Source organism: Gopherus flavomarginatus, chromosome 1, assembly GCF_025201925.1.
Source record: "Gopherus flavomarginatus isolate rGopFla2 chromosome 1, rGopFla2.mat.asm, whole genome shotgun sequence".
Lineage (NCBI taxonomy): Eukaryota > Metazoa > Chordata > Testudines > Testudinidae > Gopherus > Gopherus flavomarginatus.
In genome coordinates this window covers 70,062,762-70,083,123 of record NC_066617.1, presented here as the reverse complement: position 1 = coordinate 70,083,123, position 20,362 = coordinate 70,062,762, and the positions used below count along the sequence as shown (strand labels likewise).

Here is a 20,362-nt window from a genome sequence, read left to right as displayed (position 1 = left end):
GTCCTGCTGCCTACCCAGGACCTTTGCAGATCTGGGTCCTGGACTTCAGTACTGGTTGCTCCTTTTAGATCATTACAAATACAAGACTCTCCTTATTTCAAGGCCCAGAATCTTTCTCCTGACTGAATTCCCTTGTGAAGTACTATAAATATCTTGTACGGGTCTCTCAGGGCCAGTGTGAGATGCAGCATTAGCTCCGCCTTGACATTGTGAAAGTCATGTCATTTAACTCAGTTCCATAGGGACTACACCACTGTGGTCATTGCAAGCATTCATGCCCTGGCAGCCTGACTGGTTAGCGCCCAATCCTCAGGTCAACAAAAAGGGAACAAAGGAGAATGAATGTTGGGATTAAAAGTACCAACATTCAGTTTTAAGTGTAAACCTTAACCCTAAGTGTAACCCTAACCCTAAGAGTAAAGAGAAAATCAAGTCTTGAGCATTTGCCAGGTTGGGCCTCATTTAATGTTACAATGCCATCAGCTACCAATTGCCACTTTCTGCTACTACCTAAGGTCCCATATATATAGTAGAGAGAATACGAAGAAACATATTTTAGTGACAAGTATTATTTTATTGTACAACGCACTGTCTCTGAATGCCATCTCTTAAGATCAGAGTGCTTGGAAAACCGTACCTGGTGAGAAAGCTCTTCTTTTTTATTACTTTACATTTCACTTTTGGGGCAGTGAAATTACTATGCTTGCCCTGAGAAAATATCACATCAGAACTGTGCCACGTTGATCAGTTTTTAACACGAGTTACTTCACCTCCACCACTTCCAGTCAATTCATTGTCAAAAGTATCTGATGGCTTATTAAAGGATTTAGCTGCTCCTAGTTTCACCTTGGGTCATTAACTAAGTATAACTGGCTAGTAAGAAGTGCTCTCAACTTGATATTATAGACTAATGCCTTAATATGCAGACAGGTGACCACTGGGATTTTCAAATGACCTAATCATATTTGAAAATTCCACTAGGTGCCTATTTGCATCTTTAGGTGCCAAAATACCATTAGAAATTTGATCCTAAGTGCTTATTCTCAATACAGTTTTTACCCACCACAGAATAGCCTGGTGGATAGGGCATTCACCTTGGATATGGGGTATCTAGGTTCAAGCCCCTGTTCTATTTGATTCAGAGCAGGGACTTGAACCTGCTCCTCCTGCATCCCAGCTGAATGCAACTGGGCTATTGGCTATTCTGAGGTGTGTGTCTCTCTCGCGCTCTGTTTTTTTAATGAAAACTTTCAAAAGCTTTCAGTTTTATCCTGGGGCACAACAGGAAACTGATTTTGAAATCTCAAAAAAATTTCTAGGAAGGAAAAAATCATTTCCAGCCCAGCTCTAACAGTAATAGCAATTCATGTTTCAACTTACTCTCCTCCTTTGTCGTCGTTGTCTGGTACCTTGGGGTTTTTCTGTGTGTTTGATGAATTGAACAGCAATAGGTCTTGTCACAAGGCAAGATGCCACAGAAATTCACTTCAGGGATTGTAATGCTGGGTGTCATGGTTGGAGAAGCTGTGCTGTTACTGAGTGCTACAAAGAACAACAAACTCTTCAATAGTGCTCTTTGTCTCTTGACTTTTTGCAGAAGCACAGAAATTAAAGTCATATCATACGGAAGAGTAACAGATACAGTACCTGCCACGGTGGTGTATGGAGGCTGCGTAATGGAATTTGTAGCATTGCTGGTGAAGGAGAAGAAAAAGAAAAACAATTAGTTACAAAATGTCTGCAGAAGTTGTTTATTGAAACAGAAGTCATAATAGTTTTCTACTTGCCTGTGAATGGGATTTTGACTAATGTCTTGCTCTTCTATGCTAAGTATGTAGAGGGTGGATATTGTCAAGGCACTGTAAAAAGATAATTAGTCAGTACATTCATACCCATCATCTGATGCATACACAGTATTAATAGGATCTCAACAGCAAGCACAACCTTCTTCCAAAGCCCATTGACATTAATAGAAAGATTCTCATTGACTCAATTTAGATCAGGCCTTTAGCTGGTATAAGGACCCAGCAGTTTTTTGTGTGTTCCTTTCCAAGTATGGGTTGAAGTATTGTATTGTGGGAAAAGAGCTCCTCTGAGGTAACAGCAACAATACATTTGTAAATACAGTAGAAAATATGCTCAACTTTCCCGTATCAAAAGTACTATAGCATTAGCTGAGGACACTGCAGTAATAATATTCTTGTCCCTTTTCTAGGGGTGTATGACCAGAATATTTCTAGACTAAAAAACCAGAACAGGCAACCCTAACAATATTCTGACTTTGCCACATTTAGAGGCACATGTATTATCAAGTTATTAAATTGAGCATATTCCATACACAGAGAATTAGTAGTGAAGAGAAAACACTGTGCTCATTTTTTGCAACTGTTACTGCAAGGAGCTCCAAATTCTAATTTAAAATGTTTCTTTTGAGCCAATGTTTATGGACAACCAGAATCTGATTTCTGAAGGGATAAGAGGTGGGGGCAACAGAAGAAACAAACTGTGTGAACAATGTATTTCTTACCATAGTGCCATAACAGCAATCAAAGCTATTACAGTGATCTGGAAAACCCTGTTGGACCATAACTGTTTTTTCTCAGAAAAACAAACCTAGGAAAAAAAGCATTAAGCTGACATGAAATACCCAGTAATATGTAGCCAACAAATTGTCAGTTGATAAATAACTAATAAAATTAATTTTCCCTAAAATGGAGTCCCATGTCTCCTAATGGACTGGTGGCAGGACTATCACAGAAGTCACTAGTTCAGGGAAATGGAAAGATGGGGAAAAGGGAAAGAATGTTGTCCCCAAAATGGATTAGCATTGGTAATAATCACAGAAAATACTGCTTTCTTTGGCTGCTATATTCACTCCTGGAGGAAACGCCTATAAAATCCCTTTGTTTAAACCAAAGAAATTAATTGATGGCAACCACATCTAAGACAGGAGGGACCTCCAGGATGTGCCCAGGATGAGGTTTAACTGAATCTGATATAAATACGGAAAGAAAGCACATTTGGATCAGGATGAAAAATGATCTCAGAATATGGATGTTGGACCCCCAAGTTGGGCCCTAGGGCCAGGCAGCTGGTGCTCCGGCCTCCACCCCCAACGGATTTTTCCCCCAGCCCCCATAGCTGCCACTGATCACGTAGCTGCTCGGAAAGCAGAACTTGTAACAGGAAAGGCAGCCTTGTGGTCAGCCGGCCTGAGGGGACGAAGTTCCCCTCACGACGGTTGCTTCCTGGGTAAGGATGTAGGGGCCCGACTGCCTCCCTTGTATGGGCATAAGCCACTCGCGACCCCGCAATTGGCTTATCACAAATTATGACGAAAAATTCGCTATATATTCCTGACCCCCTCCCGGGGACGGGGGGAGAGAGAACTCGAATTCCCGTCGAACCGTATCCAGGCCTGATCAACCTGGCTCTCTCCTGGCTCACGCATTCCCCAGAGCCTGACTGCTTGCCGGCCGTAATGAAACTTTTGTGGTTTGTATGTGTAAGTATAATTAGTTGTTAAGGATATCTGTATATCTGTGTTGCTAGATAAGAGGCAGAGACTGGTTCCAGCCGCCCCAAGGCTCCTGCTAGGGGAAACCCGTTGACCAGGAAACCTTGAACGCAAGGGGGACCAGTTGAGCCTAGCAATTTGTGTCTACTAAGATTAGTTGCTGCATTTATGAGTACTAACAGCACCAATATCACTTTTATTAACCCCTGGGACGACCTGAATAATTATTGGGACTTAGAAAAATACCAGGGCCAACTTCTATTTGTAATTGTAGTGTTTGTGTTATTTGTTCTAGTATTATATTGTAAGCCCAAGCTGTAACTAATTGTGTTATCCCTTATCCTTATCTGTGACTCATTTAATAAATCCTTAATTTTTAACACTACGCCTGATTGCTTGCGTTATCCCCGTCACTGCCCTTGGGCACTTGTCACCCCCCCCCGGGGCATCCAGTGATCGAACCTCCGCCCTATTCCAACGCTCATTACCCGGTAGATAACGGGCACCTGGTGGCCATATCGGTGGAGCGAGGGGCGAGAGCAATCTGTAATCAACAATGGAGAGATTGAGGATCATCAGTACTGGATACAGAGTGCTTTGTCCCATCACCTGTGAGCGCACATTGTCACCAGTGATAGCGATGGGTGATATGAAATGGCAGGACTAGAGGTATCAGACTGAGAAGAATGTGCCAAAGTAGTTCAACACATGCCCTTTAACCCTTTCAGGGCATGTGCAATGGAACTTTCTTTTCTGTATCAGAATACAGTGAACACTGCTGTTACAGAGGGAGTCCCCCCGGCCATATCTGTGACTTCCTGTTGCACACTTTGCATGTTCTAACTTTCCCACCACAATAGCTTTGGAACCTGAAGGAGGAAACACAGTACAATACAACCGCATCTGCTCTAACCCCTCAGACACAGACCAACACCTACAAAATCTCCACCAAGCATTCTTAAAACTACAATACCCACACGAGGAAATAAGGAAACAGATCAACAGAGCCAGATGTGTACCCAGAAGCCTCCTACTGCAAGACAAACCCAAGAAAGAAACCAACAGGACTCCACTGGCCATCACATACAGTCCCCAGCTAAAACCCCTCCAACGCATCATCAGGGATCTACAACCCATCCTGGACAATGATCCCACACTTTCACAGGCCTTGGGTGGCAGGCCAGTCCTCGCCCACAGACAACCTGCCAACCTAAAGCATATTCTCACCAGTAACTGCACACTGCCCCATAGTAACTCTAACTCAGGAACCAATCCATGCAACAAACCTCGATGCCAACTCTGCCCACATATCTACACCAGGGACACCATCACAGGATCTAACCAGATCAGCCGCACCATTACCAGTTCATTCATCTGCACATCCACCAATGTAATATATGCCATCATATGCCAGCAATGCCTCTCTACTATGTACATTGGCCAAACAGGACAGTCTCTACGGAAAAGGATAAATGGACACAAATCTGATATTAGGAATGGCAATATACAAAAAACCTGTAGGAGAACACTTCACCCTCCCTAGCCACACTATAGCAGATCTTAAGGTGGCCATACTTCAGCAAAAAAACTTCAGGACCAGACTTCAAAGAGAAACTGCTGAGCTTCAGTTCATCTGCAAATTTGACACCATCAGCTCAGGATTAAACAAAGACTGTGAATGGCTTGCCAACTACAAAACCAGTTTCTCCTCCCTTGGTTTTCACACCTCAACTGCTAGAACAGGGCCTCATCTACCCTGACTGAACTAACCTCGTTATCTGTAGCCTACTTCTTGCTTGCATATATATACCTGCCCCTGGAAATTTCCACTACATGCATCCTACGAAGTGGGTATTCACCCACGAAAGCTCATGCTCCAAAACATCTGTTAGTCTATAAGGTGCCACAGGACTCTTTGCTGCTAGTACAATACAGGGGGTTCAACCACTGAGCCATAGAGAAATGGTAAGTAGGTATCACAAAGAACGATGATAGACTAAGACTCAAATATATTGGCAGGATCTATTACAAGGCTTCATACACACTTCCTTCTTATTGGAGCCACAAATTTCAGATCCTAGGAAGAACTTCTCTCATGTCTTTCTTGCATTGGTGAACTATTCCTGATTTTTAAGGGGTACAGTTTTCTCCCCAAAATTAACTAACTGTTTTGTTACATACATTCACTTAGATTTGTTCTCTTGCTCTTCTGTGGCACTTTGTCCTGGTTATAAGCGATTCATATTGCACTAAACAAACAGGGTAGTGGAATTCCAATTTCATGTAATTCTATTTTAGAGGCATGAATACCATTTTTCATGCAATCTGAAAAAATGCATTTCAATGGGGTTTAACATATGTTTTAAAAAAAAAAACACATTTCCACCAATGTCCATTTCCACTTATGTCTAAGGGCAAGGCTATACTACAAAATTAAATCTACCAAGGTTACATTGATGTACAACCACTGCAGTATCTGAACTGGTTTTACACGTCCATACTACACTCCTCCCGTTGGCAGTGTGCATCCTCACCAGGAGCGCTTGCACCAATTTAACTGCCAGTGTTAGGTATTATGGGATGGTTTCTGAAAGGCAGCAACAGTTGATATAAGCAACACAGTGTCTACACTGAAACTGCATCAACCTCACTACATCGACTTCAGTGCTACATCTCTTGTGGAGATAATGGGTGAGTTACACTGGTCTGAGTCACATTTTAGTGTATCTGCTTACAGAGTCAGGTCAACATAAGCTGCCTTACATCAGCCTAACTCTGTAGTGTAGACTAGGCCTAAGCCTCATAAAGAACTCACACACACATACACAATATTACATTTCACTCACCTTACTGTGTTGTATAGGGACTGGTTTTCTTGGTGGTAAAAGACTAGGAGCTCGACTATATTTGCTGTAAAATACAAAAAAAACCTCATTACCATTCAAGTGTTTCAGCAGTAATAAATGGAAAAGGGATGTTTTCTGAGTAGGATTTTAATGTTATATTCCTTTGTGATAGCAACATTTTAAAAGAACAAAAAAGTCAGAGGGGCCATAGCTTTGTTTTCAGGAACAAAGGGCACTAGTCAACTTGCTCAGGTACATGCTATTAAATGCTACATTTATTTTCAAAGAAAAATTGAAAAAGATTTGGAAATATGAAATGCTCATCAATTTCACACAAATTGTTAGGAAGATTTTCTTCATCAAAGAGGTTTTTGTAGATTTCCCTTAACTTGGAAATTGCTATTACAGGCTTATGACCGGAGTCATTCAGCCCTTATTTTATTAGGCTGCAGAGCTTCCAGAAATGATTGCTACTGAGCTGCCGCTTTTCAAACATGGAGATACTCAATTTTGAAAAAAGAAGTGACTTAATACAAAGCTTTTCTATTTCTTGAGTGCACATGATTTGAATTAAAAAATAATTACAAAATTCAGAAGTAAGAGAGTACCTGGAAATGAAAGGAAACCCCCACCAGACTAAATTACTTCTAACTTTTATCACCCAGGCTGTTTTATCATCTCCGGTATCGCAATCATCAGACAATTCTCCCAAATTGATCCTGGGATACCTGAATGTGCTCTTTTCACTGACTGTTGACTTCAAACTGCTTATCTGTTTCAGCTTGGCCAGTTTTCTACTCCACGCTTCCAATTCTTCTATCCTGATTTCAAGGTTGTTAGTTAGTTTACAAAGCTGCTTAACTGCACCAACATTCTCCATAAAAATTTGATCCTGAGGAATGAAAGAAAAAAAAGGGAGAGAGAGATGTACTGTATAAATCAATGAGATGTAACAACCAAGAATGTGTATAGAATTCACCCATCCAAAGATGGTTTGAGCATTTAAGATACAAACACAAATTAATTCAAAATAAATGTGAGGTTGCTTGGGACAATAAAATTCTTTTGCTGGATTGCTAGCTACGTTGAGAAAGTGCTTGTGTTCGATTTGTGGTAAATTGGATATGAGCACTTGTACAAGAAAGATAGTGAATGAGCTGAAGAACTGTGCCGACCTGAGTCTAAAATTTGTCTTGAATTCACACTTTGCTGAAACTTAGCCACTGGAAGTGTCATGGCAAGCATCTACATTTTGATTTATGTCATTGCAGTTTAACGCTGTCTCCAGGATTTATGTCCTCATTGACTTAGTTAGCTATGGGATGGGCTAACTAGCTCAGATGCCTATCCTGTGAACCAAACATGAACTTCCAAAAGAGTCAGAGCGAGTGAGAGAGAGAGAGATGGGAAAGAGTCCCTGGTGCTACTTCTAGGGAAGAGATAGAAAAGTATTTAGCTATAACAGGATAAATGCTACTACATAGACTCTGCCAGAAGGCCTCCCATGACCTTCTTGTAAACTCCCATACATTTCAGCTGGCTCATTGCACAAGCCAGCAGTTCTAACACCCTGTTTATTTTATCCCAGCACTAGGAATTCATCATCGGTACCAAAGTTCTGTTAGGAAGGTTAGCGCCACCTTCATCTGGGTAGCACGTATTTATTTCACTACCTGCACATCTCCATTTCTAAGCTGAAATTTTCATTGATCTGTGCTAAGAGTGGGGATGACAGTATGCTATTTGTTGCTGTGTTTGAAAAAAATGCCTTCCCATGCTAATGTATAATCTGAATGCTCCCATTAAGACTTGGATGAAGCAATTACTCTACCAAAGATTGGTGAGTTGTTGCAGTATGTTCAAGCCATGCAGAAATGAGAAACATGCATAGATGCATCCTTTTCATTGAAAATACCATGTACCAGAGCTAGGATAGAGATGGTAAGTCACATACTGAACTATTACTATTGTATGTTTATTCAAAACAGTGTCATGTGCTTGGAACCATGAAATCAATTATGTGATCTCTTGTTCATAGATCAGAGATATGAAGCAGCTGCTTTTTCTGGTCTCTTCAAATCATGCATGACGCTATCCTAGGTAGCTTCAAGAAACTGAGAAAAATGAATCACCTGGCAAAATAAAGGAATCTTTTCTTTGGAAGAAAGGGCAGATGAAAGTTTTAGTGCCTTACTGAAGATGAGGTACTGAGTCTCAAGGTCCCACAAAAACACCTCAAATCTCTTATTTCAATATACCGTCAAATGTTATATTGCATTCTTAGACCCCCATCTCCTATTAAAGTCACTGAAAGCTACACAAATACATTTTCACATATTAATGTTTGCTGAAAGAGAATAATAGGAGTCATGGATACCATTAGAGTAAAAGTTATTTGTTTTTGAACAAATGTTGTAACCACTTCTGAAGCATTCTCTCAGCTCCAGTCTTGACTTAGGCAGAAGGGGAGACAGAAAAGGAGGCAGTAGAAAGTGTGCTAGGCTGGAAATAGAGGAGGGGGAAATCTTATGAGTGGGGAGCAGAGAACAGATTGGGGGTTATGGAGGAGTAGAATGGGGTGGGTAGGGGGACCAGATGAGATGAAGAAAATATTGGGACACATGTGGGGGGTCCACTGGCAGATCAAAATAAAATAAAATAAAATAAAAAAAAGCTGAGTGCTGCTGGCAGAGCAAAGTATCAGGACAACCACCCAAATATCGGGACGGTCCCAATTTTATTGGGATGTCTGGTCACCCTAGGGGTGGGTGAGGGATAGCTCAGTGGTTTGAGCATTGGCCTGCTAAACCCAGGGTTGTGAGTTCAATCCTTGAGGGGCCCTTTAGGGAACTGGGGTAAAAATCTGCCTAGGGATTGGTCCTGCTTTGAGCAAGGGGGTGGACTAGATGACCTCCTGAGGTCCCTTCCAACCCTGATATTCTATGATTCTAATAACCATTGACGGACCTATCCTCCATCAACTTATCTAGTTCTGTAAGAAGAGAAACCCTGAGAAAAACAGGGGAAAGGAAGAGTTTTAGGAGTGCCCCTCGGATAGAAGAAGAACTCAAAGTGAGAGTCAAGGGAAGTAAAGTGTGCAGTGAGGGACATAAGTAGGATGGTGGAAAGGATGAAGGCCAGAGAGGAAATATTAGGGAGAGGAAAAACCCAGAGAGAAAAATAGAGCAGAAGGAAAACTGTTTGGAGCTCAAGAGATTTGCAGAGAGGGCAGAACAATGGAGAAGACACAGGGGAAGGACAGTGATAGTGCAGGGGCCAGAGGGAAAGCGAGGGAGCTAGAGACAGAGGGTATGTCTACACTACGGGATTATTCCAATTTTACAGAAATCGATTTTGGGCAACTGATTGTATAAGGTCGAGTGCATGCGGCTACACTAATTCAGCAGTGTGCGTCCATGTACCGAGGGTAGTGTCGACTTCTGGAGCGTTGCACTGTGGGTAGCTATCCCATAGTTCCCACAGTCTCTTTTGCCCATTGGAATTCTGGGTTGAGATCCCAATGCCTGATGGGGCAAAAAACATTGTCACTGGTTGTCATAAACAGATAGCTAAGGGTTAATGTCTCTTTCACCTGAAGCACCTGACCAGAGGACCAATCAGGAAACCGGATTTTTTCAACTCTGGGTGGAGGGAAGTTTGTGTCTGAGTCTGTCTGTCTGCCTGCTGTCTCTGAGCTTTGGAGAAGTAGTTTTACTTTCTAATCTTCTGTTTCTAAGTGTAAGGACAAAAAGATCAGATAGTAAGTTCTATGGTTTCTTTTCTTTGGTATTTGCATGAATATAAGTGCTGGAGTGCTTTGATTTGTATTCTTTTTGAATAAGGCTGTTTATTCAATATTCTTTCAAGCAATTGACCCTGTATTTTGTCACCTTAATACAGAGAGACCATTTGTATGTATTTTTTCTTTCTTTCTTTTTTATATAAAGCTTTCTTTTAAGACCTGTTGGAGTTTTTCTTTACTTCAGGGAAATTGAGTCTGTACTCACCAGGGAATTGGTGGGAGGAAGAAATCAGGGGGAGATCTGAGTGTGTTGGATTTGCTAGCCTGATTTTGCATTCCCTCTGAGTGAAGAGAAAAGTGCTTTTGTTTCCAGGACTGGGAACGGAGAGGGGGAGTCACTCTGTTTGGATTCACAGAGCTTGTGTCTGTGTATCTCTCCAGGAGCACCTGGAGGGGGGAAGGGAAAAAGGATTATTTCCCTTTGTTGTGAGACTCAAGGGATTTGGGTCTTGGGGTCCCCAGGGAAGGTTTTTCAGGGGGACCAGAGTGCCCCAAAACACTCTAATTTTTTGGGTGGTGGCAGCAAGTACCAGGTCCAAGCTGGTAACTAAGCTTGGAGGTTTTCATGCTAACCCCCATATTTTGGACGCTAAGGTCCAAATCTGGGACTAAAGGTTTGACACTGGTGGTTCTGGGTACAGCCTCACCCCTCCCTCCGTGAAAGCAATGGCAGACAACCGTTTTGCGCCTTTTTTCCTGGGTGAACTGTGCAGACGCCACACCATGGCGAGCATGGAGCCTGCTCAGCTCAAGACAGCAGCCATGAATATTGTAAACACCTCGTGCATTATTGTGCAGTCTATGCTGAATCAGGACCTGAAAAACCAGGTGAGGAGGAGGCGGCGATGAGAGTGATGAGGACATGGACACAGAATTCTCTCAAACCGCAGGTCTCGGTGCCTTGGAGATCATGCTGGTAATAGGGAAGGTTCTAGCCACTGAACGCCGATTCTGGGCCCAGGAAACGAGCACAGATTGGTGGGACCACATAGTGTTGCAGGTGTGGGACGATTCCCAGTGACTGTGAAACTTTCACATGCATAAGGGCACTTTCATGGAACTTTGTGACTTGCTTTCCCCTGCCCTGAAGTGCCAGAATACCAAGATGAGAGCAGCCCTCACAGTTGAAAAGCAAGTGGCGATAGCCCTGTGGAAGCTTGCAAAGTGAGACAGCTACCCGTCGGGAATCAATTTGGAGTGGGCAAATCTACTGTGGGGGCTGCTGTGATGCAAGTAGACAAAGCAATCGCTGAGCTGCTGCTACCAAAGGTAGTGACTCTGGGAAATGTGCAGGTCATAGGGGATGGCTTTGCTGCAATGGGATTCCCTAACTGTGGTGGGGCAATAGATGGAACCCATATCCCTATCTTGGCACCGGAGCACCAGGGCCCCCAGTACATAAACCGCAAGGGGTACTTTTCAATGGTCCTGCAAGTACTGGTGGATCACAGAGGACGTTTCACCAACATCAACGTGGGATGTCTGGGAAGGGTTCATGACAGAGTGTCATCTGTTTAATCTGTTTAAACAGCTACAGCAAGGGATTTACTTCCCAGACCAGAAAATAACAATTGAGGATGTTGAAATGCCTATAGTTATCCTCGGGGACCCAGCCTAGCCCTTAATGCCAGGGCTCATGAAATCATACACAGGCAGCCTGGACAGTAGTCAGGAGCTGTTCAACTACAGGTTGACCAAGTGCAGAATGGTGGTAGAATGTGCATTTGGACGTTTAAAGGCGCACTGGCGCAGGTTACTGACTCGCTCAGACCGCAGCCAAACCAATATACCCATTGTTATTGCTGCTTGCTGTGTGCTCCACAATCTCTGTGAGAGTAAGGGGGAGACCTTTATGGTGGATTTGGAGGCTGAGGCAAATCACCTGGCCACTGGTTTCGTGCAGCCAGACACCAGGGCGATTAGAAGAGCACACCAGGAAGCGTTGCACATCAGAGAAGCTTTGAAAACCAGTTTCATGACTGGCCAGGCTATGGTGTGAAAGTTCTGTTTGTTTCTCCTTGATGAAAACACGCCCCCTTGATTGATTCATTCCCTGTAAGCAACCCACCCTCCCCTTCGATCACAGTTTGCTTTCTAAGGAAATAAAGTCATTATCGTTTAAAAATCATGTATTCTTTATTAATTGATTATAAAAAGAGGGAGAGAACTGACAAAGTGGCCCAGGTGGGGTTTGGGAGGAGGATAGGAGGGAAGGAAAAGGCCACTTCAAAAGTTCAAAATAATGATAGCCTTTAGCTTGGGCTGTCCACTGGGGTGGAGTGGGCGGGTGCACAGACCCTCCCCCCCCCACGTTCTTACACATCTGAGTGAGGAGGCTATGGAACTTGGGGAGATGGGAGGGCGATTTTACAGAGGCTGCAGCGGCACTCTGTGATCCTGCTGCCGCTCCTGAAGTTCCACCAGATGCCAGAGCATGTCAGTTTGATCACGCAGCAGCCCCAGCATTGCAGCATGCCTCCTCTGATCTTCCTGCTGCCACCTCTCATCTCAAGCATCTCTCCTGTCCTCACGTTGGTCCCTCATGTCCTCACGTTGGTCCCCCATGTCCTCACATTCACTGGCATCTTTCCTGTACTTTGATACCGCGTCCTTCCACTCATTCAGATGAGCTCTTTCATTGTGGGTCGATTACATGATTTCAGAGAACATTTCGTCTCGCGTCCTTTTTTTCCCACCACCTTATCTGAGCTAACCTTCAGGACGGAGGAGAGAGGCTTGAAAAATTTGCAGCTGCGGGAGGGAGGAAAAAAGGGAGAGAAGTATTTAAAAAGATACATTTTACAGAACAATGCTTACACTCTTTCATGGTGAGCAACACTATTCACATTATATAGCACATGTGATTTCAATACGAGGTCACATTTTGCATCTTAATAATGAGTGCCTGCGGCTTTGGTGTTAGAGATCTCACAGACACAGGTCCGGGCAACAGAATTCGGCTTGCATGCGGCTGTGGTAAGCCATTGTCTTTTGACTTCTGCAGCCTTCATAAAAGCACTGCCTTCCTTTCCCACATACCAAGCAAAGCCCATTGAGTGCTGCAGTTTTCCTGTTAACGTGCAGCAGCAGAAACCAAACTAACCCCCCCCCCATCCAATTCTCTGGGATGATCGCTTTATCCCTCCCCCCACTGCGTGGCTGGTATCAGGGAAGATCCCTGCTAGCCAAACGCAAAAAGCTCAACGCCAATTCCGCCCCCTCCCCCCTTGGCTAACTGCAGGGAAGGATTTATTTTCAGCCACAGGCAAACAGCTCAGTGGAATGGCAACCTCTGTCCCTTTAATTAAATTCCTGAATTTCAACCAGGTTAACATGAACAATATCACTCTCCTGTGGATAACACAGTGAGGTAAAGAACGGATGTTGCTTGAATGCTGGCAAACACAGAGACCAGATTACTTGCTACTAGCATGGCGTGGTCAAGTGTCCTACCGTGCACTGCCCAGAAACCTTCTGGGAAGGCTTCTGGAGTACCTCCAGGAGAGCTTCACCGAGATGTCCCTGGAGGATTTCTGTTCCATCTCCAGACACGTTAACAGACTTTTCCAGTAGCTGTACTGGCCATGAATGCATCCCAAGTCCTCAGGGCAAATTAGTCATTAAAAACGTTTGCTTTTAAACCATGTTTTATATTTACAAAAGGTACACTCACCAGAGGTCCCTTCCATGGCTTCATGGTCTAGGATAATGCCTTCGGAGGGTACTTCAGTCAGGCTGAAAAAAAGATCTTGATTGTTGGAGAGAACAGAGTCCTGTGTGCTTTTCGCAAGCTTGTCATCATCGTCATCCTCCTCCTCGTCTTTCCCATCCATAGAATCCTCAGCCATGGCTGATTACCCTCTCCTCGGAATCCACGGTCAGGATTTGGGTAGTGGTGGCATGCCCCCCTGGAAATGCATGCAGCTCAGCGTAGAAGTGGCATGTCTGCGGCTCTGCCCCGGACCTTCCATTTGCTTCTTTGGTTTTCTGGGAGGCTTGCCAGAGCTCCTTAATTTTCACACGGCACTGTAGTGAGCCCCTATTGTGGCCTCTCTCCATCATGCCCTTGGAGATTTTTTCAAATGTTTTGGCATTTCGTCTTTTGGAACGTAGTTCTGCTAGCACGGAATCCTCTCCTCATATAGTGATCAGATCCAGTACCTCCCGTACAGTCCATGCTGGTGCTCTTTTTAGATTCTCGGACTGCATGGTTACCTGTGCCGATGAGCTCTGCATGGTCACCTGTGCTCTCCATGCTGGGCAAACAGGAAATGAAATTCAAAAGTTCACGGGGTTTTTCCTGTCTACCTGGCCAGTGCATCCGAGTTCAGATTGCTGTCCAGAGTAGTCACAATGGTGCACTGTGGGATAGCTTCTGGAGGCCAATACCATCAAATTGTGGCCACATTAACCCTAAATCGAAATGGCAATGTCGATTTCAGCGCTACTCCCCTCATCTGGGAGGAGTACATAAATTGATTTTAAGAGCACTTTATGTTGAAGTAAATGGCTTCACTGTGTGGATGGGTGCAGGGTTAATTCGATTTAATGCTGCTAAATTCAAACTAAACTCATAGTGTACACCAGGCCAGAGAGATGGGAAGAAACTAAAGATGGGAAGACTGCAGAGATTCAGGCAGAGCCAAGGGATTTCTGCATGTTAACTGCTTCACAACTACTTCACTTCTCCAAAGCGAGTTAAACTGTAAACCAGAAGCTTCACACTCCTGGTATGGATATCTGGGAGAGGATGTGTCTAAGCACAAATGAGTCTGAAGGGTTGGCCTTGCACCCAGAATGGCTAGGCAGCTTGCCAGAGCATTCCAGCTCTCAGGAGGGAGTGTTAGACTACAGGTCTGTACTCGGAGATGTGCCTAGGGACCCAAAGATTAGGGCAGCGGCTGGACTCTGTTCAGGTCAGACTTAGACCACCTGGGGATTCAAGGACACAGAAGTGTGGATTCCTCTTACAGGAGTCCAGCTGGTGGCTGGAAAGGAGACTCCAGCCAGGTCTGTGACACAGCTGTAAAGCAGACGGTTAGGAATCCAGGAGGTTAGAAACTCCAGGTGAAGATGCAGCTGCCTTGCCATGAACATTGCTAAAATAGGAACATTTGGTATAGAGCAGTAGTTAGATTGGTGCCATCACTAACATTAAACAATGGCTTTTGACCAAGGGCCAACCAATCACTCACAAGTTGTTGGCATCTTGAACTAATAGAGCAAATGCATTAACAATTCATTTCAATAGTAAAGCTAGAACATCCCCTCCCAGTTTTCACCAGGTATGAGGTCGTAGCCCACAGCTTTACCTGAACACCAAACTAGTTGAAACTCCACCAGTGAAGATAGTGTGTCCACAGGAGTGGCACCAGGGTTTTTGGTGCCCTAGGCGGGGGTCCTTCTGCGCTTCTGGTTGTTGGCGGCAATTCTGTGGCGGGGGGTCCTTCCACAGCTCCTGGTCTTTGGGTCACTTCAGCAGTGGGTCCCGGAGTGAGTGAAGGACCCGCCGCACAATTGCTGCTGAAGACCTGGAGCACGGAAGGACCCTCCGCCGCCAAATTGCCACCAAGGGTGACAAAATGCCGCCCCCTCAAATCCTACCGCCCTAGGCGACTGCCTAAGTCACCTAAATGGAAGCGCCGGCCCTGTGTGTCCATCTTCTCCTTGTTGCTTCCACAGAAGCAGGCAAACTAGTTCAGATCCAGTCTTATTCTGCAAAATAAATCGAATACTTTTCAAGTCGCAAATGGAATGGAACAGTGGAACATGCTCTCTAGCCTGTTACGGAGGGGAGAGTATTGAGTGGTCTGAATTTGCCAGCCTGGCCTGAACTTCACAAACACAGTGAAGGACAAGAATGAAACTTCTTACAGCTTCCATCACCACTGTGATGAAGGAACATAAGAACTTAAGCCACAATTAATAGGCATCAGAGAGAGTTTTCTGCCTCTTGTCTCCTCTTTGCATGGTCCTTTAGAAAACTGAAGTTGCTCATGACACAAGTTTGCTAAATGTTTCAGTGTCACTGAATCCACATTTTTCACTGAAAAACTGTTTTAGACAAACAATTTTGCCCAGCACTATTCTGGAATATAGGTAAAGAGCATACAGGTACCACTATCACAAGAGTTTGACACACACTTCATTTATATGTACCACAGCATAGGCAAGAAGAGCTTGTTTTCAAGTTTGTCTTTGTAAACTCATTTCTTAATATGATATATAAATAGGTGAAACAAAGTAAAACTATTTCCTCATGCTTATTTCCCTTTCCCCCACCCAGCTCTTCACATCTTCTTGTCAATTGCTGGAAATGGGCCACTTTCATTACCACTACAAACAGTTCTTTTTCTCTCCTGTTGATAATAGCTCACCGTAACTGATCACTCTCCTTATAGTAGCAGCCATGTTAGTCTGTATCCACAAAAACAACAGGAGTACTTGTGGCACCTTAGAGACTAACCAATTATGCTCAAACTTGTTAGTCTCTAAGGTGCCACAAGTACTCCTCTCCTTATAGTGTGTATAACAACACCCATTGTTTCATGTTGTGTGTGTGCGCGCGCGCGCATGTGTGTGTGTATATATTCTTACTGTATTTTCCACTGCATACATCCAATGAAGTTGGTTGTAGCCCATGAAAGCTTATGCTCTAATAAATTTGTTAGTCTCTAAGGTGCCACAAGTACTCCTGTTCTTTCTGCGGATACAGGCTAAGAAGGCTGCTACTCTAAACTTGATATAGGTGAAGTGTAATACTGAATATTTCATAATCCTGATGGATCTTTCATACGGATGATCATTAATCTGGGTGGGTTTGATTAATGGTAGATAGGATTCCATACACACAATCTGAGGTTTCGGTAAAATATAGAACAAAAAATTGAAATGACATACTTAACAATGAATATGGGATAATAGCCATGCTGTTGTTCAGACCAAATATAACTACAACCAATATGCATAAGTGTTCTCTTCCCCCTACTAATTTTCATTTCACTTTGGCAGAATTTTTCCTGTTAAATCAAGTTTTGCTCAAATCCCAGATTTATGTGAACAAATCTATAATCTTTATCTATAACATAAGCATCTTCTACAGTAAGATCTGCTTTTTAATATTGTCACTCTAGAGGCTGTGAGAGATTACACTAATTTCTAAGGGTGACTGTTCTGTGACTATTCAACATTCAGCTTATGACTACATATTTATGAAACACAACAAATCAGAATATAGCAGGACACTATCTAGTCCAAACCTAACAGCATTATCTTCATCATTAAAGCATGTTAATTTCTCTGTGTACCATATACATTTCATATTGTAGGATTTTGAAGTTATGATCATAGTCTAAGAGAGACATTTCACACACCACACACAGAATTAGCTTTTACATTTCGTGTAAAGCAACAGAATTAGAATAAGAAAGTTACCAGTTTGTGAAGTAAAATACCACAAGTGCTTAATTCTTCTTAGGTGCCATTAAATGAATCCAAACTTTCTGATGCAAAAGACTTTTGTTGTGATACCAGTAGAGCTAGAACAGCCAATCTTAAGACATCTCTATCCAAATATTACATGGCAACGCTTCATTGTAAGTATCTCTCAATTAACATATTATATTGAGATTTCAATTAATTAGAAAAAATTCTTAGTCAAATACCTATCAGGGGAGATCAATTCAAATTTGAAAGACTGACGTTGCAGCTTGACAAAAACAAAATATGTGGTCCAGCTGAAGTTTCTTACTTATTTTTGAGCCTTATAATTAGTGATCCAGTTAGTGTGATGAGATTTCACTCTCTTGGCTGACTAAGATTTCCCTGACAGGCAGGAGCATATTAGGTTCTGGCCTGAATATTAGCTCTATGTGGGCAGACTCCTGCACCTATGTTGAACCCCACTGACTACAATGGGGCTCCACATAGGGGCAGGGGTCCGCAAGCATGCAACATCATGCAGGATCAGGCCACATAGACTTCTTCACATGACTCCTTAATGAGAACTGAAGGCAGCAATTTTGAATCAGACACCGGAGACCACCAGTGACTAACACAGACAGGTATTTAAAGAATCCAGATGAACTATTTACTTGCAACTTGCTTTAACTGTAATTTCCTTTTTAATGCATTTTGCCTCAAGACCCTTAAAAATGTTTCTGCAGCACATTATCAAATTATTAAGTAAAAAGAAATTGATTTTTGCTGATCAGCCAAAAATTAAACTGAACCTGATTTACTAGACAGCCAGGATCTTCACCAAGTCCTACAGCTGGACTAATAAAATAAAATATGGTTGAAGAGCAGAGCTTCCTTTCCCCAAAGGAAAAAAAAAGCAAAGTAGTTCTGAATGCCAAAATTTATGTGGCTGATTCTGGGCAAAAAAGCACTTTGCATTTTTGAAAAAATTTAGTAGCAAATGCTTGTCTTAAAGTCTCTGTTTCATGTCCAGTACCATAGCACTGTATAAGTGAATGGCAGTAAACCAATAATGTACCTTATCAACCATGAGGAAATTCTCTACTTTTTCTCCATTTTCACAGGTAATATCTCCAACTTCTTTTACAGCTGTCGGTAAAAGCTCTTTCACCTCCTGGGCTATTATTCCTGTTTGCAAAATAATGAAAACTAGTGTTAAAAAACACAACATAATTTACTCTCAGATTGCATCTGATGAAGTGGGTATTCACCCACGAAAGCTTATGCTCCAATACATCTGTTAGTCTATAAAGTGCCACAGGACTCTTTGTTACTGTCAGATTGTAATTTGTATTCTCTGTAATGTGTCTATCCTAAAAGTTACAAGTCGAACTGTGCAGAAACCAGATTTTCCTTTTTGTAGGAGATTCTGCTATTTTAATTTTTTTTCCATTCCAAAATGGAACAAAACAAATTTCCTGAGAACCAAAATTTAAAATATGTTAATTATTATTGTTATTATTATAGGTCAATCAAAACATTTGATAAAATCTAAATGTTCTATTCCAGTTTTGACTTTGTATTTTATATTACCTAAATATAAAATTAAAAATTGAAAGAATTGATCAGAATACTTCTTTCTGGTTTGCTTGTTTTTCCCATATCTAGGCATGTTTCTACAAAATGTTTCAATTTTGACAATATAGCATTTTCTGATGGAGAAACATTCCCTCAGAAAATTTTCAAGCTGCTCTAGTTACAGGTTTTTATTATTTTAGTCTTCACCATCCTAAACCACACACTTTCTTATCTAGAACTACTATCTGCTTCTACCGATATTTATTATTTACTGGATGGCTCAATTAGAAATATAGAATTTGCTCTATAGGACAGACCAGCTAGGTCTCTAGCCCAATTTCCTGTGTTTCTGACATCAGCCATAATCAGATGCTTAAGGGGAAGTACAAGAAACCCCAGAACTGACAATTTTGGAATAACCTTTCTCCTAACCTCCCCTTCAGTTAGAGGCTGTCTGATTCCCTGAAACAAGAGAGCTTTTATCCTTAATTTTTAACCTCATCCAATGTAATGTTCTAGTTGTCAATATAAATGTCTAATTGTTTATAAAATTCCCAAATTCTTGGCCTCTACAGTAGCCTATGGAACTCATTGCCCTCAGATGATCATGCAGATTTGCTGCCCTTTCAATTCATTGACTATCTTCTTGTTCTTGTATTATGAGAAGGAGTAATAGGTAACATCCTTCTGGCTATGAGGAAGCTCCTTCCCTTCAACTTGTTTCTTTCTTGTTATTTAGATTTGCAAGCCATTTGGAGCAGGAGGCTGTAATTTACTATATGTTTTGGACAGTCCCTAGCACAATGGGTCCTGATTCTGTCTGAGGTCTGCATGTGCTCCTGCAATACAAATAATAATTATAAGTTATCTGCTCTTTGCAATTTGTTATTTGCTACACTTAAGTTGAAGAGCAAGTAAGGGGTAGGGAGAAGACAGTGATGTGAAACATTTCTCTTCCCATTTGGTTCCATATAGTGTGGGAAGTGGAGAGAAGCAGATGGACAGAGTGGATGGGAAAGAAGAAACAGCAAACACAGACGTTACAGAGGTAAAAATATAAGCTATGGATTCAAAGCGAACATTGAGGAAGAAGGGAGAAGAAAACATGGAAAAGAAGAGGAAAGCAATAGCAAAACAATTACAAATACTAAAGAAAAAATAACCAAGAAGAAGTCAGATCATAGAACCATAGGACTGGAA

General features: G+C 42.4%; 1 protein-coding gene across 1 annotated transcript in view; it reads right to left on the bottom strand.

Annotated features, from left to right (window-relative positions):
* The window catches only part of MYRFL (myelin regulatory factor like), a 78,523-nt gene that overhangs the window by 18,707 nt on the left and 39,454 nt on the right, over window positions 1-20,362 (bottom strand). Inside the window, exons 15-21 of the mRNA XM_050935529.1 lie at window positions 18,663-18,772; window positions 7,092-7,255; window positions 6,364-6,427; window positions 2,528-2,613; window positions 1,788-1,859; window positions 1,648-1,694; window positions 1,381-1,542 (exon numbers count right to left, since the gene is read on the bottom strand). Coding sequence (XP_050791486.1) covers window positions 1,381-1,542; window positions 1,648-1,694; window positions 1,788-1,859; window positions 2,528-2,613; window positions 6,364-6,427; window positions 7,092-7,255; window positions 18,663-18,772 — 705 coding nt within the window. The remainder of the gene's footprint in view (window positions 1-1,380; window positions 1,543-1,647; window positions 1,695-1,787; window positions 1,860-2,527; window positions 2,614-6,363; window positions 6,428-7,091; window positions 7,256-18,662; window positions 18,773-20,362) is intronic.